At 36.9% G+C, this 14,466-nt stretch overlaps 1 protein-coding gene across 3 annotated transcripts in view; it reads right to left on the bottom strand.

Moving 5' to 3' along the window:
* The window catches only part of sntg1 (syntrophin, gamma 1), a 57,092-nt gene that overhangs the window by 12,390 nt on the left and 30,236 nt on the right, over nucleotides 1–14,466 (bottom strand). For all 3 annotated transcript variants that reach the window (XR_004931228.1, XM_036138274.1, XM_036138275.1), the window contains exons 12-16: nucleotides 10,761–10,799; nucleotides 6,094–6,210; nucleotides 4,231–4,302; nucleotides 3,598–3,750; nucleotides 3,379–3,471 (exon numbers count right to left, since the gene is read on the bottom strand). Coding sequence is in view for 2 of the 3 variants with exons in the window: in XM_036138274.1 (XP_035994167.1) it covers nucleotides 3,379–3,471; nucleotides 3,598–3,750; nucleotides 4,231–4,302; nucleotides 6,094–6,210; nucleotides 10,761–10,799 (474 nt within the window). In the remaining variant the exon portion in view is untranslated. The remainder of the gene's footprint in view (nucleotides 1–3,378; nucleotides 3,472–3,597; nucleotides 3,751–4,230; nucleotides 4,303–6,093; nucleotides 6,211–10,760; nucleotides 10,800–14,466) is intronic.

Below are 14,466 nucleotides of genomic sequence, written 5' to 3'. Positions count from 1 at the left end.
CCTGTCTTGCCCCTGTGTGGGACTTTTGAAGGTACTGGGTGGCACCAGAAAGTTTTAGGTGCTGTATAGCAAAGGCATGTTCATATGGTGACATATGAACATGTCAACTTTTAGTTTTTGGTTTGGTTTTTTTCTATATATTTTTCTTATTTCACTTCTCCAACTTAGGGTGTTTTGTGCCAGTCAATTACATTAAACATTGAAATTAGAGGTTGGAATGAAACAAAATAGGTAAAAAGCCAAGGGGCGTAAATACTTTACCAAGGCACTGTATAGGGAATGCCTGACTTATGAAAACATCTCAGCAGGAACAAGACCTGAAGACTGTAGATGTACGTGTTTGGTCAGGTACGTGTGGGAATAAAAAACAAATCTCTATTTGTCGGTGTGCTGTCAGAACATTACAGTGTCTCTTAACCAAGTTAACCAGTGATGGAGCAGCAAATGCTGAAACTCTCTCTGGGGCAAAAATAAATAGAATTTAGCACATTATCTTACCTCACTTTAAAGCTACAGACTATAAAGAAAATAGCTTTGATTTTATTAACGTTTAAGTATCAAACTCAGATCATTCGCTGAAACAAAAAAAATCATAAGCAAAGGGTTTTGCACATAACTGTATAAAGCAGTTTTATGTCTTAACGTATGCAGCACGTTACGCAGTAATAAATACCATATATATGCATTGATTCATCCACCCACCCACTGTGTGCTCTTCTTTTAAAGGTCACAGATGAGTTCACTTGACTCTTAAATGTGTGAACACTGTCAGAAGAAAACCGCAGACATGAAAGGAACAACTCCAAACACATACACTGGGAGAATCACCATAGATATTCTATCCAGGGTTATGCTTGCTTTGTATGTTGTCCATACACTACTGCAGGGATGGAAGTGGAACTGTCTGTATCTTGAGCCCGGAGATTACGAGTCTGTTTGTCAAACAGTTACATCTTGGTTAGTTTCTGACAGAAAGCAGAGGGTTTTCTTGGTCAAATTTGCCAAAAGCAGTTTTTAATTATGGAATAATCCCATACTTCGTATTGTCTGCTATTGCAGTTTACATATGGATTGTGCTTTGCACATTTCTCTCCATAAACAATACTCTGGCAACATTATCGTCATGCTTAGGGGACATTGTTGCCACGCACTGCTGGAATTAAGGCCAAAATCTTAGAGAACAATACGGCAGCACTTGTGTCCTTCTCATCAACATAATGTGCACCAGTGGAGTAGTATGCATGGCTGTCAGACTTGGGGAAAGGCCAAAATGAAAAGTATGCTGCTGTAAGAGATTTTAGCTGGGGGTGTTGGGGGGGTCCAGCCGTCAAAACAAATGTGCTCACACTCCTAAAATGCACGGTGAGCAGAATAAGTTAGCAGCAACAAAAAAAACCAAAAAAAAAAACAAAAGAAAACAGAAGAAAAGAAAAGAGACAGCCGTGGCGTCACGATAAGTTCCATCCAGCTATCTGCTACTCTACCACTTAGGAGACAGCTCATCCATATTTGAATAAGTACCGTAGGATTCCCCCTGGCTGGCGACCGAAGTTGGCCAATTATATGCCTGGCTGGAGCAATACCGATCAGATTAGGTGGAAGCTAAAAATACAAACTTCTGGGTTTTTTTTCCCGATCAGTGAACATGCTAAGTCACGCTAAAGGTAACAATCACTGGAGTGGAGGTTTTTGCTGTGAGCGGTAAGCTAAGTTTTTTTTTTTTTTTTTTTTTGCATCACAGAGGTGTTTCAAACTCAAAGGAAGAAGCTTCTTAAAGGAGAGGAAACTTTTTTTTAAACTCTGATGTTTAAGGCTGGGACTTTTAAATGAGTAGGAAGGGACTTTAGAAGATACCAGGATGCCAAACATAATTCCCTTTTTTATTTGTTTTATTTGAATTTTATTTATTCAGGTAAATTTCTTTTAGACACAAGGTCTCATTTTTAAGAGGAATACGTTTTAAATAGACAAAGAAGACAACAAAATATGTTAAAACAGACTCTTGTCAGTACAATTCATGCATCACATTAACTGAAAGGTATACATTTTCTACAAAGTCTGCTGCTATCATGGACCATGGGAGATTAGGAAAAATAGGACATAGTTTAGAAAAGGTCCACTGCAGCTCTAGATGTAAAACAGAGATTGTTGCTTACTGTTAGCAATGCTCACCATGCTAATAATGCAAATCATTAATGGAAGATGTTTAGAATGTCAACGGTGTAATCATTTTGTTCTTTCTTTGAAAAATCCATAAAATTCAGTTCAACTGCGGAGCTGTGCAACACCACTGCCCTCCCCCCACCCCCCACACACAGACACACACTCTTCTTCTAAATACTTACTGAGGATCATGCCTTGACTTCCATTAATTTTCACCTATTTCAGTGGCCTAGCCCTAATCCTAAACCCACCCTAACCCTTACCAGTATATACCTAAACCTAACCTAAACCTAATTGACACCCCACTCTTTAACCTAACCCCTTGCCCAAAAGAAAAGTGAAGACCAAAAAAGATGTCCTCACTTCAAAATCCTAACTTGCGCAAAAAATATCCTCGCTCTGCTGTAATTACAAGTGCACACATACACACACGCCCTGGTCCTTGTATAAATAATCGATCACAGCAGAAAGCCTGCTTAAAGCTCCCTCGCAGTTATAATAAATTATGAAATAATTTAGCAATCTAAAATGTAACACTAAATCGTATTAAATTTATATAAGATATGAAGTAATTTATTTTTAAATGGTCTTGTTGAAGAAAAATTTAATTAAGTGTCAACACGCCTAGATTCTGAGGTGTGCAAAAAAAATAATTACATCATATTATAGGGTATATTGTAATCGGTGCTGTGAATTAAATGAGATTTACAATAATACTTTTTGGTCAGGTTTCAATCATCATATCTCTGTCGTATTTTTCGGATATTTTACTATACTTGTAGGTTTTCAGTGAGGCAACGGGAGATGGCTCTGTAACCTTAGGCTGCTTCTGTGTAAATTATTTTTATTTTTCAATAAACATTTGCTTGTTAAGCCTTACCTTTCAATTCCTGAAGAGACTAGAAAGGAACCGTTTTTTACGTTATTTAGAAAATAAATCGAATTTGATTAATATCAGTACTGGCAGCTTAAAGCCTTGCAAAAATTGATGATTGGAAATCGGCCTTAAAATCTCTTGATTGTTGCATTTTGGTTGAATACACTTACGTTCAATACACTTTGTTTTTTACCTTTTTTTGGAAAGTTCAATACACTTACAAGTCTGCGGGTCAAGAAATGTTTTATACTCATAAATCCGGCTTTGCAATGCTGTGAAAAAAGTGCCTAAAAAAACGAAAGTGGTAAAGCTGAAGGGTTATGAGAGGATCATCATACCTTTGAAGCAGCATCGAAGCACACAAAGCCCATGCTGAAGTCAATTGTAAGTCCCATGAGGTGGCTCTCCATTATGCAAGCATACGTTTTACACTGCAGAACAGCAAAAGATGATGTTACCCACAGCTGTTACAAGTGTCTCGAGAGCATTATCAGTTTTTGTGCTAAAACAACCGAGCTGAAACTGCCTGAGGCTGTTAAATAAAAAAACATTCAGACCTGTATCCTCTCCACCTCTAGGAACGTGGCCATCTGAAAAGCCTTTTCCCAGATCAGCAGCTCGCACTCCAGCTCCACGCTGAAGAACATGTCTTCCCCGCTCTCCGTCTGAACACTGAAGCAGTGTCTCCTTTTGTCCAAAAGGTCACTTTCCTAAGATAACACAGAGCGAGCTGACAGATAAGACAACAGCAGCAGAGCTCCCTGACAGGCGTAACTAACTGTGGTGTTTTAATCTAATGTGTCGTCTCACGGCTTTCCATAAACCAAATTGCAATTTAAGGTCAGCCTACAGAGATGATTGCATTTGTGAATCTATTTATATCAAGCTATTCAAAAATGTGTTTATAGATAAAGGGAGGTAGGTAAATTCTCGCTATCAAATTCAAAGTGACCTCAAACCTGCCGAGAATAACAACGACAATCCTTGAGTGTGTCTATGCAACAGTAAAAAAAAAAAAAAAAAGAAGTAGCAAACATGCAAATGTACTGTATAAGTGAGTCATATTAGAGTATTCCTCAGATTCACTTCTGCTGCTTAGTATTCTCCTGGTGTACCCTGCATGAGATGTGCTGCTCTAAATGCTTAGGGAATTGAGTAGAAGGGGGAAAAAAAAAGAAAGACTGTGATACCTTTAAAATTTTGCACATTATTTCATACACGGTAAAGCTTTTCTCCGCTCTGGTCCAGTCCCACGTCGTCACCTGAAAACGTCACATAAATGTTGCGTTTGATTTGAGAAATGTCTCAATGGAGAGGAATAAAAAGCTCAGGATCTGTGCCTAAGAGGGAAAATAATGTGTTTTTTGTTGGGGGAGGTTTTCAACAGAGGGCTTACTTGGGAATACTTCTACATTTATAAATCAACTATTTGCTGAACAATGCACAGTGTTTTTGCTTTTCAAAAATCAAATACAGAGGACTAGAACTTTATATCTTTGCCAGTGCCTTGAAAAAATATTCAAAACAGCAGGACTTCATACACATTTTCTATGTATTTAATTGAGATTTTATTTAATACACCAATGCAAAGTAGTACTTTTTAGTGAAGTGGAAGGAAAAGGATACTAATCCTGTGTCTAATCGTAATTGCATGAAGAGAGAGCCCGTTAATGACAATTTTTAAACGTTGCCACATATTCTTAATTGGTTTAAGTCAAGTTCAAACACACAACTATGCTTTAAAAATGACATCAAAGTTGCTGCTACGTTGGAAGGAGAACCTCTACCCCAGCTCAAGTGTGTTGCAGCCTCTGGTGACCTGTATTTTTACTCTATCCATCTTCTCATCGAATCTGACTAGCTTCCCTGTCTTGCTGAAGAAAGCATCCCCATATCATAATGCATGGGAGGTTCAGGGTGATGTGGCGTGTTAGTAATCCCTCACGCTAAGTGTTGAATGTAGGCCACAAACCCTTCAGTTATGGCATCACCTGAACAGAGAACCTTCTTCTATATGTTTGCTGTGTTCTAAACATGGCTTGTGACAAACTACAAATCTAATGGCTTATTTTTAATCACAAAAAAATAGATTTGTTTTTCAAAAATAGTTGTATTATCAACACATTACACTAACTGAGGTGTGGATCTCTGCCACTCCAGAGTTACAAGGGCCTTTTTTTTTTTTATACACGCACAAGTAAAGTCTATGACTTCTCAAAGCAGTTGGTTGCACTGGTTTTATTTAGGGATATCAAACTAAAGGGGGTCTCTGTGTTGCCTTGTGATGAATCGGTGGCCTGTCCAGGGCGGTCCGCCACCCAGCACGGATAAGTGGGTATGGATAAGGAAAGGATGGATGGAAACTAAAGAGGGCTGCATAAAAATCCACTCCACACTTTTCAGAATTGCATTTGCAAATACAAAACCATGTATCCTTTTCCTTTTGCTTCCATTTGACAAGTATGTGATGGTCTATTGCATAAAATCACAATAAAATACAACACAGCTAATAGACGTAATGTGGAAAAAAAACGTAAAAAAGATCAAGAGGTATAAATACTTTTCCAAAAAATGGTAACTGTTAAAATTAAAATTTCATCCTTCCACATGACGGAAAACACAATCATAGCCAGTTTGGAACAATAAGAAAAGCTGTTCTGACTTTTGAACATGCATGCTCCTCTCATCCCCTCATCCACTATTAGCATATTTCATTTATATCAGCACAATCACCATCAGCGGGCAATTTCAGCTATCTATCAATCTCTTGCCATCAACAGTACCACTGACAGCTTATCCCTCTCGTCATAATGACCCAAATAGCTGGCAGAATATAAACACATTAAATGATCAGCATCAATCAAGACGAAGATCAATGTACGACAAATGATTATAAGTGAGTTGCTTCCTGTTTCTCAAAGAGGGAAGTGTTTTTTTTTTTTTCTTTCCCAAACAATAGATTAGCATTAAATGAAAATGGAACCCCCTCCCCTCCCAACACAGGAGGTTGATGAGATGAAGTGGGACTTAGAGTGACACAAGGGAAGGCTTACGGGAGGAGCGGTGAACTTGAAGAGGGAAGAACCCCTCAGAGCGAGGAACTTTGGTGAGTACATCCGGTCCTGAACAGAGTCCTGCTCCTTCTCGTCGACCCAGCCCATGTAGATAATCTGTCCAATGAAGCAAATTACATTAGTTTTCCAAAGCTAAACAGATATCTGAAAATCGGCTTTAAGGCATTAAAAACGTATACTTAACTTAATATTTCTAATCATGAAATAAAAGATGAAAGATGATTTGATTATGTTTACCAAATAATCATAAGAACGTTCCAACGCCTAATATTTGGACCTGAATCCAGCCGTGTGATGCTATGAAATAAAGTGCCTGAATAATTAAGGTTTTTATAACTGTAGAACAGATTTGTGTTTATCCTTCATCTTTGTGAGCCTGTAAAAAAAAAAAAAAAATGTTTTTGTGTCTGTAGAAAAGATTTATATTTCTGGCTCGGTTTTGTGCAGACGGTAAACACCTGAACAGAGATAAAAAGCAGAAATATACATATAAATTCAGCAGGCTTCTGATTATGCTTCTTGAGTTACAAGTGCAAAACTCGGCACAATCTTTACATCCCAAACTGACTCAACAGTGACAATTGTGTATCTGGTTATAATTGTTCACAAACTGCGTGGAAGATGGGCAGCTTTAACCCAACAATGTAGTTTGTTTCGCTTAGACAGGAGACTGGTCATGATCGGATTCACTAAACGTCTTCCAAAGGTTGGAATAACATTATGTGAGGTTGGCTGTAGAAACATGTTAGAGTCAGTGGGTGGTGTTGATGACACACTTGAGTTGTAAAACTAACAGTATAAATGGAGGAAAAGACAGTTGAAAGATGTTCTTTCTGTAAAATGTAATAAAAACATGCTATTTCTGGAGAGGAATAAATGAAGACATCCAAACATTTACTCACACCCAAAAACGGCTAAACTCCCACTTAGGTGTGATCCACTTAGGTGTGTGTATGTACCTGATGGGATACTAATGATGCCCATGAGGGCATCATTACTCTGCTTTTTGAAGGTTTTCCCTATTCAGACATCAGAAATTTCATTTGGTGTGTTTCTAACAGTTGAAGAAAGACTGAACACTGTGGCAAGATTGAACGTGCTGCCTGAGGCCTTCAGAAAGTAGACTGTAGGTAAGTAAGTAAAGGTTTATTTATGCAGCGCCTTTTACAGACAGGAGCGGGTCCCAAAGTGCTTCACAAAAAGTACGCAACACACATACAAATAAAATTCAATATGGATGCGTTCAAGCAATTTTCTATACTGGAGAAAGTCAAACTACACAAGTAATCAACTACAACAAAGCTAATATTTTAAATACAAGCCTTTTGCTTTTTAATTTGTTCCCAACTTTTATACATCATGTAAGCATAATTTTCCTCTGATGAATATTTCTCTTCCACTCTGTCATCTTTACCTCACTGGTATTTACACACTTTTTTCTCAGCTTTATTCCTACTGACAGTATGAAGGTTTTATCGCATGATCTCACACCTGATTTAATGAACATTTTCTTCCTAAAACGTGACAAATTATTTATTTACAAATTTTTCCTACCATGGATAGCATTTCATGAATTATGCCATGATAAAAAGAGGTATCACTTGCCCCTAATGATGAAATTTTCATTTTAATGTGTAAAAAATCCTACATAATTAAACAAGAGGTTTGAATTTGGCTTTATTCATTATTGACGTTTAACTCAGAAGTGCCCAATTTCATAAATACTTTAACTAGAATTTTGAATTTCTGCTGCAAACAGCGGAGCAAATCGTTGTGCGTTCAATCAGGATGAGACAAAAATGGTTACTTTGTTGGTGACATGTTATTAGGAATTCTGTCAAGCGGAAATGTTGTTCTTTTAATTTTATAACACCAGACAGAACTATTTCAGAAACATGTGAATCTGGGTGTTGCACAGAGATGGCTGCAGCTGAATGAGGTAAAGTAAAGTCGGCACGACTCCGACAAGCCTATGAGTATACTGATGCCAGACCAGCAAAATACTTCAGCCTTGAAAGCAACCTTCACTTGAACTGTAATAACTTGTGTCAGCTCTCTATTTTTTGAGAAGGAAGATTCTCCAGGTTTGAATCATTTTTGGTCAGTCCTCATTAGCGGTGCTTTGGCTGTCCCACTATTTTTAATCAAATCATTTGAATGGAAATGTGTTTGCACCACACACCTTCCATTTGTCCAAAACACTACAAATGGTAGATTGTAACAGCGTCTGAAAATGTGGTAAATCATCTTGATTGTCCAATTTGATCATAAATGCACCAAATTGTTAAGTCAACTTTATTCTTTAGAATTGGAACAATTCAAGCACTACACTTCTATGTTAAAAAAAAATTGTATGATTCCAAAACCTTTGGGAAAATATTCTGTGGACTGATGAAATAAAATCTGAAGTTGATCTCTCGGACGTTCTTGAGCCTGAAGTCTCCAGCTGGCTGTCAAATTTCCCTCTACTCAGTCTGCAGTAAACCTGCACGAGGTTGTTGCAAAGCTGCGAGCTTCTGAACAAGACTAAACTTTTCAAAATCTGAGGTTGGCGTGAACCTCCCCCTCATTAGTAAAAGCAAACCAAAGGCTTTCATCTGTCAACTTGACAGAAACGTTCTGCCTTTAGGTTTGCAGCTGGAAAAAAAAGAAGCTACTTCTCTCATACATTTTTTGTTTCAGCAGAACCAGCTCTGAAGTCGGGCATGAACATGCTCTTGTGCAGTAGAACCGCAGTGAGCACGCTCAAAGCTGTGTGAAGGCAGCAATACATTTTCATGCATGATGTTGTCAGGCAGTCATAACTATTTGAATCTGTGTGAGAAAAGTCAGTTTTAACTTAAACAAACAGGATTGGTCTTATCCATAGACAATATATAGGTAGACGTCCAATTGACTGCTGTTGCCTACTGGAGCTGATGTGTCAGCGCGGCCGCCATCTTCACACAGCAGTTAACAATGTTTCTTCTGCATCTTTTTATTTGTGCGTTGATTGTGCAAATATTTGCACCCAGCGCATTTATTTGTACTAAGGAAGCTGTTTGCCGTACTAAAATAAATCATAACTCCTTGAATTTCCACTCGATTTTGACGCTGTTTGGTTTGTTATAAACGACAGAGATGTGGTTATGATACAGGATGCTGTCACACAGGGAAAAAAACATGTTTTAATACTGAAATACGTTGTTTAAACAGCATTTTTCATAAATGTATGATCCCTAACAGACAGACATGTGACATGTTAATACATAAATATGTGCTTTCATGCTGAAATACTTTGTTTAATGCTCTTAAACAAAGAGACATGTGGTATTACTAATTAATAAATTTAATAATGAATAAATATAAATAATACATTCATATTTTAATAAAGAAACACGTTGGATTGCTCATTAAAATGTATTTTACTGTCTCTCACATGTACAATCCTGAGCCTTCTCTAAACACCAACAATTTCTTCTTATTTCTGCGTGCTGTGCATGCACACATGTATATACACAGTTTTTTTAATTGCCTGGAAAAGTGTTCTTTAAAATGTCCAGGTAATTTCAGTGTCTTACACTTTGCTTGCAACTAGGGCTTGAGCTTAAGACACTTGAAAAACTGTTTTGCACAGCTTTGTGGGTGTGTTAGGTAGCCTAATCTGTAACTCAAGGGTACAGAGTAACATAATTCAGCCTTAATTTATGAAATACAGCAATAGCAAATTAGCAAACATAAAATTATGCAATTATTATCTGTTGCATTTCTGCATTGTTCTCACCAGGTAAAAACTCACCTTCAGAGCCAATCTCAGCCCAAAATTATGATATGCGCCGTGTAATCTACTTTCAATAGTTATTCCCGGTTATTGCAACTATAAACTCCAGAAAATCTGGGTCAAGTTGCTCCCTCTGCATTTATTCATGTCTGCCAGCCTTGAGTAGGATAGACCCATCCAAGATGGCGGAGCCGCAGGATGCGCTCAAGCACGCTCCAGCACGCTCCAGCATTTCTTTTAATTATAATTTTTTTCAACCCCAGCTAATCAAAACTGCCTTTAAGATTAGACTATTGCATCAAACCAACGAAGAATTAGCAATTTTCATGCAGAAACAGGGGCTTAATAAAAAGTATGTTTAACACAGGGTTATAGGTTGTTGTTTTTTTCCCCCAATAGGTTCTTTTCATCAGGCAAATGTGCCTCTTAGAAATGCATATTCTAATTTATTGAATATGACTGTACATATTTCTTGATTTATAAAACAGCACAGTGAAAAGATTCGGGGCACTGTGTAATTTTTCAGTGAATTGCTTCTGTTTAATTTGCATGGCTGTTTTTTTCTGTTGTTGTTGTGAGGCGGAGGCTGCTGTAAATAAGCAGTGAGCCCACGATGCATGTTTAATTTTCTCCATTTAGACTGAAAGATGACATGACGAGTTAACTGACTGAAAGCACTTAAGTTGTTTTCTGATCGTCTCCCAGTGGACGGAGTTAAATGATGCAAGCGCTTCCCATGTGCTGTAATAGCTGGCAATACAGGGCTGTGTCCCTTCTCTTGACTTACAGACCTGCTCAGAATTACCTCAGTTTTAATGTAGGGCAAAGCACAAACACTGAAATTATGTAAAATAAGTTAAATTGAAGAAGTAGGAAAACATCTCACCTGCTGGTTTACCGGAAAATTCCGATTAATCTTCTTCACCTGCAAAATGTAACAAACGCATCAATAACCACTCAAATGTTTCTCACAAAAACTTCAAAGACCCCCTGCATCTCATAGTCACAGCGCCAAAAAAACAAACAAACATGAGTTACGGTGCTTCACATATTAACCGCACACATTGAAGGAGTACTCAATTTATTCAAAGCATGCAAATTTCAAAATGAGATAGAGTTAGTCATTTTCACAAGGTCTTCAGGCACTTCTAAAAAAAAAAAAAAAAATCTGTTTAAAAAAATCCATTCTCCCTGTGGTAATAAAAGCAGAGAGAGCAGTCAGGCTTCAAATTAAAACCCTGTGTTCAGATCACAGGTATCACTTGCACCTAATCCACAGCTACGCCATCAATATAACTCTTTCTTAGAAGCGGAGCACCAAATTAAGATGTCCGTTCACGAGTCCATCCTCCTACAGAAACGAGAACAAGCCAGAGGAGTGAGCCGCACTTAAATGTTACAAAAGTTTTGGGGGCAGTGTAGTGGTGAAAGAAAAACTATGTTTTTATTTATTTTTTATTTTATTTCAGCAGATGATCATGAAGGAGGGAAAAAATAAAAACAGATTAACCGGCAGGATGTGAGCTGGGAGTGAATATCTGGGAGCATTGGCAGACGGTTTACTCAGATCCATCTCTGGGCTCTTTAGGCTGCAAGTCATGGAAGCTTTAACTCAAATCAGAACAGCTTCATTGATCCATTTCTAAACTTTCAAAATTAAAAAAAGCGCCTTTCTCTGTATCTAAAAATACCGACCAGAAACCTCGAATCTGCAATCCTCAGTCTCTGCCAGCACATTCTGCAAGTAATGTAAAGACAAAAGAGCATGTGATCAGTTTATTTAATCTCTTGTCGGTAACAAATTGTGTTGGATCTTAGTTGATCTGGTCTGTAAATATAACACATCTGCCCAATGTCGTATTCTAACTTTTCAGATGAGCCTGACTTTTACTGGAATCTGCTTTAGTTTATGTCCCCATCTTGACCAGGACTCCCAGAAGAAGAGATGCTGCATCTCACTGCGATCTTCCTGATTAAAAAAGGCTTTCTTTTTATTATTATTATTGTTTTTTTGTTTTGAAAGATTGGAAAAGTTTGGACCAAAAAACACATTTGAAATTACGGTGTTTACATTTATTCCCTTAAGAAATTTTACCACTAACAGAGACACAAAAACTGTTCTTGTAAAATAACAAGTAGCACAGGAATGGATGGAGCTAACTTGCAGGGCTGGGCTCATTTTAGGACTGTCTCTTTGGATTTTCTGGAAGCAGTTTCGTGTGTAGCAGCAGTTGTGCAGAAAACATAATCAGGGCAAAAAAAACACACACAATTTTTGCTGATTTCACACATTCAGCTCAAACATTTTGGTGCAGTAGTGCAGTTTACCCGTAAACATATTTGACGTAAATTAGGGGTAAATAAGCACAACAGGAGCTTTGATCAGTGGCTCTGTTCCTTATGTAATGTCCCCAGTTCCATGTGCACTTGCTTTCAGATCAGGGTCTGCAGAGTGCAGACCCCACACATCCTGCACACAAACTCTTTAGACTTTTACCTTCAGACCAATATAAATATAAAACATTCACACTGTTTGTGTGTGTGTATATAAACAGCATGTGTGCTGTGAATGTTGTAACTGGAGTCTAATCTTTTGATTATGTTCACAATCATGGCCAATAAAATGATGGCAGTGTATTAAATAGCCAAATAAATAGACATGCTGACCATGGTATGTTGTTCTATATGTAACCAGCCACGTCTAAATTGAGTTTTATTGATTTTGTTGAAAAGTGTGAATAAAAGCTTTAGAACTGTAGCACTCTAATTTAATGAACTCATTAATTGTGTTAAAAAGTAGATTTTAACACAATTTCTAAGCATTAAACTATCTCCGACCTACATACATCTATTTTAGATTTAAGCAATGAAGCGTCCAGATCCCTGAGGGGATATTTGGGACATAGTGTCTCCAGGATCAAAAAGAAGCAAGATGAACAAGCTTCCTGAATATCTGATGCCACCTAAAACTGTCAGATAATTTTAAGCAGTTGTTAAAGCAAAAGGTTTAACCACTGAGAAGTGCAAACAAAACAGTGCAATTTTTTTAACTTATTTTTTGGCTTTTTTATGTTCTGCAAATTCTACCCCCTTTAATCTTCAACTAAAGTATTTATGCAGTGTTATTTTTTCATATAAATGGTTTTGGTTTGAAAACATTTTAAGCTGTCATCTCTTTCTCATGCTGTTTATTCTATTTTTCAGCATCCTAATGAATTATTAAAATCACTAAATATTTCCTGTCGAGGGAAACCGGCTTTACAAATAAACTTGCTGTGCCTTGTCATGAATAGTGAAAGCTCTATATTAAAAGTAGGGAACGTGGTATCATCAGTTTAAAACATCCAAAAATAACTAGAAAAGTAGTCATTTTTAATGTGGCCAATTTTATTATGGTAAACATAAGGAATGATCGTTAACAGCAGATTTGGCTTTAAAGGCTGCTGTTTAATTGACTTATTAGCAATGCTTACATAGTGCACTAATGTTACAGTAATTGGCATAAGTCTGTGAATGGTACTTTGTAGATAGGAGTCTAAAATGTTTAGGAACCACTGATATATCGAGGGTATAGAAAACAAACATTATTTAGTTGAATTGATGTTTTTTTGTTGTACAGTTATAGATGATTATAGTTACTAAAACTAATGGACATGAAATGGCAAAAAAAAAAAAAAAAGCTCGAGTGACAGCCGAGGAAATATGAATTATTCAATATTTCATGCGCCCTTAAAGTTTCCTTCTAGATAAGTATGTTGGAGCTCTAACATTAAAATGATGAACGTGCATAAATAATAAATAATAAAGTGAGGTTCAACGTTTATTGTTATGGATTTAGCTTTTCTTTATCTTTTTGACTTTTTCTCAGCCTTTTTGATGTGTTGAGTCGTACCGACTGCATCAAAAAGTCTCCTCTCTGTCCTTTAGTTTGCTTAAAGGACAAATTCACAAATTTTATTTTATGTCACTGAATTGAAATGTTTACATAAACAATGAGATTCCATCCATTTGTATCAGGAATCTCAACCTTTCCGCCACAAAAGAACATGCCATACTTTCTAAACCGTAATCCCTCATTTCATTAGATTTGGTTTCTTCTCCATGCTCCTGCAACCTATTTTGAAGAATCTGTTTGGATTATGACTACTTAAACATGTTTTTTGTCCGGTACTTGACCACTTTAACAGAATATTTGTTTTAATTTACTTGTTAACCCACTAAACTCTGAACTTAATAAATTATAAATTAATAAATTATTACGTCATAAACAGGCTTTAAATGCTTATAGTGCTAAAGGCTTAATATAGTTGTTTTCACTTTTTGCAGTTAAATCTATAAAATGTCAAAGACAGCAGTCTGGGAAGAAATTGGATTTTATCCATCAAGATTATTTTTCATTATGATTATTTAAAAAACATAGGCATTGAGAGTGATTTTATGCTTGCAACAAAATTCAGACAAAATGATGGTTTAAAATTTTTGCACAGTGTTCAGGGTTACTTTTGTACATGTACACGGATGATGCTATAATTAATGCATGAGCATTTTCATCTGGACTTTTCCTGAGGATCTTCTGCTGGAGATGCACTCTT

Source organism: Fundulus heteroclitus, chromosome 6 (assembly GCF_011125445.2).
Source record: "Fundulus heteroclitus isolate FHET01 chromosome 6, MU-UCD_Fhet_4.1, whole genome shotgun sequence".
NCBI classification, from domain to species: Eukaryota; Metazoa; Chordata; class Actinopteri; order Cyprinodontiformes; family Fundulidae; genus Fundulus; species Fundulus heteroclitus.
This window is presented reverse-complemented; position numbering and strand designations above follow the sequence as displayed.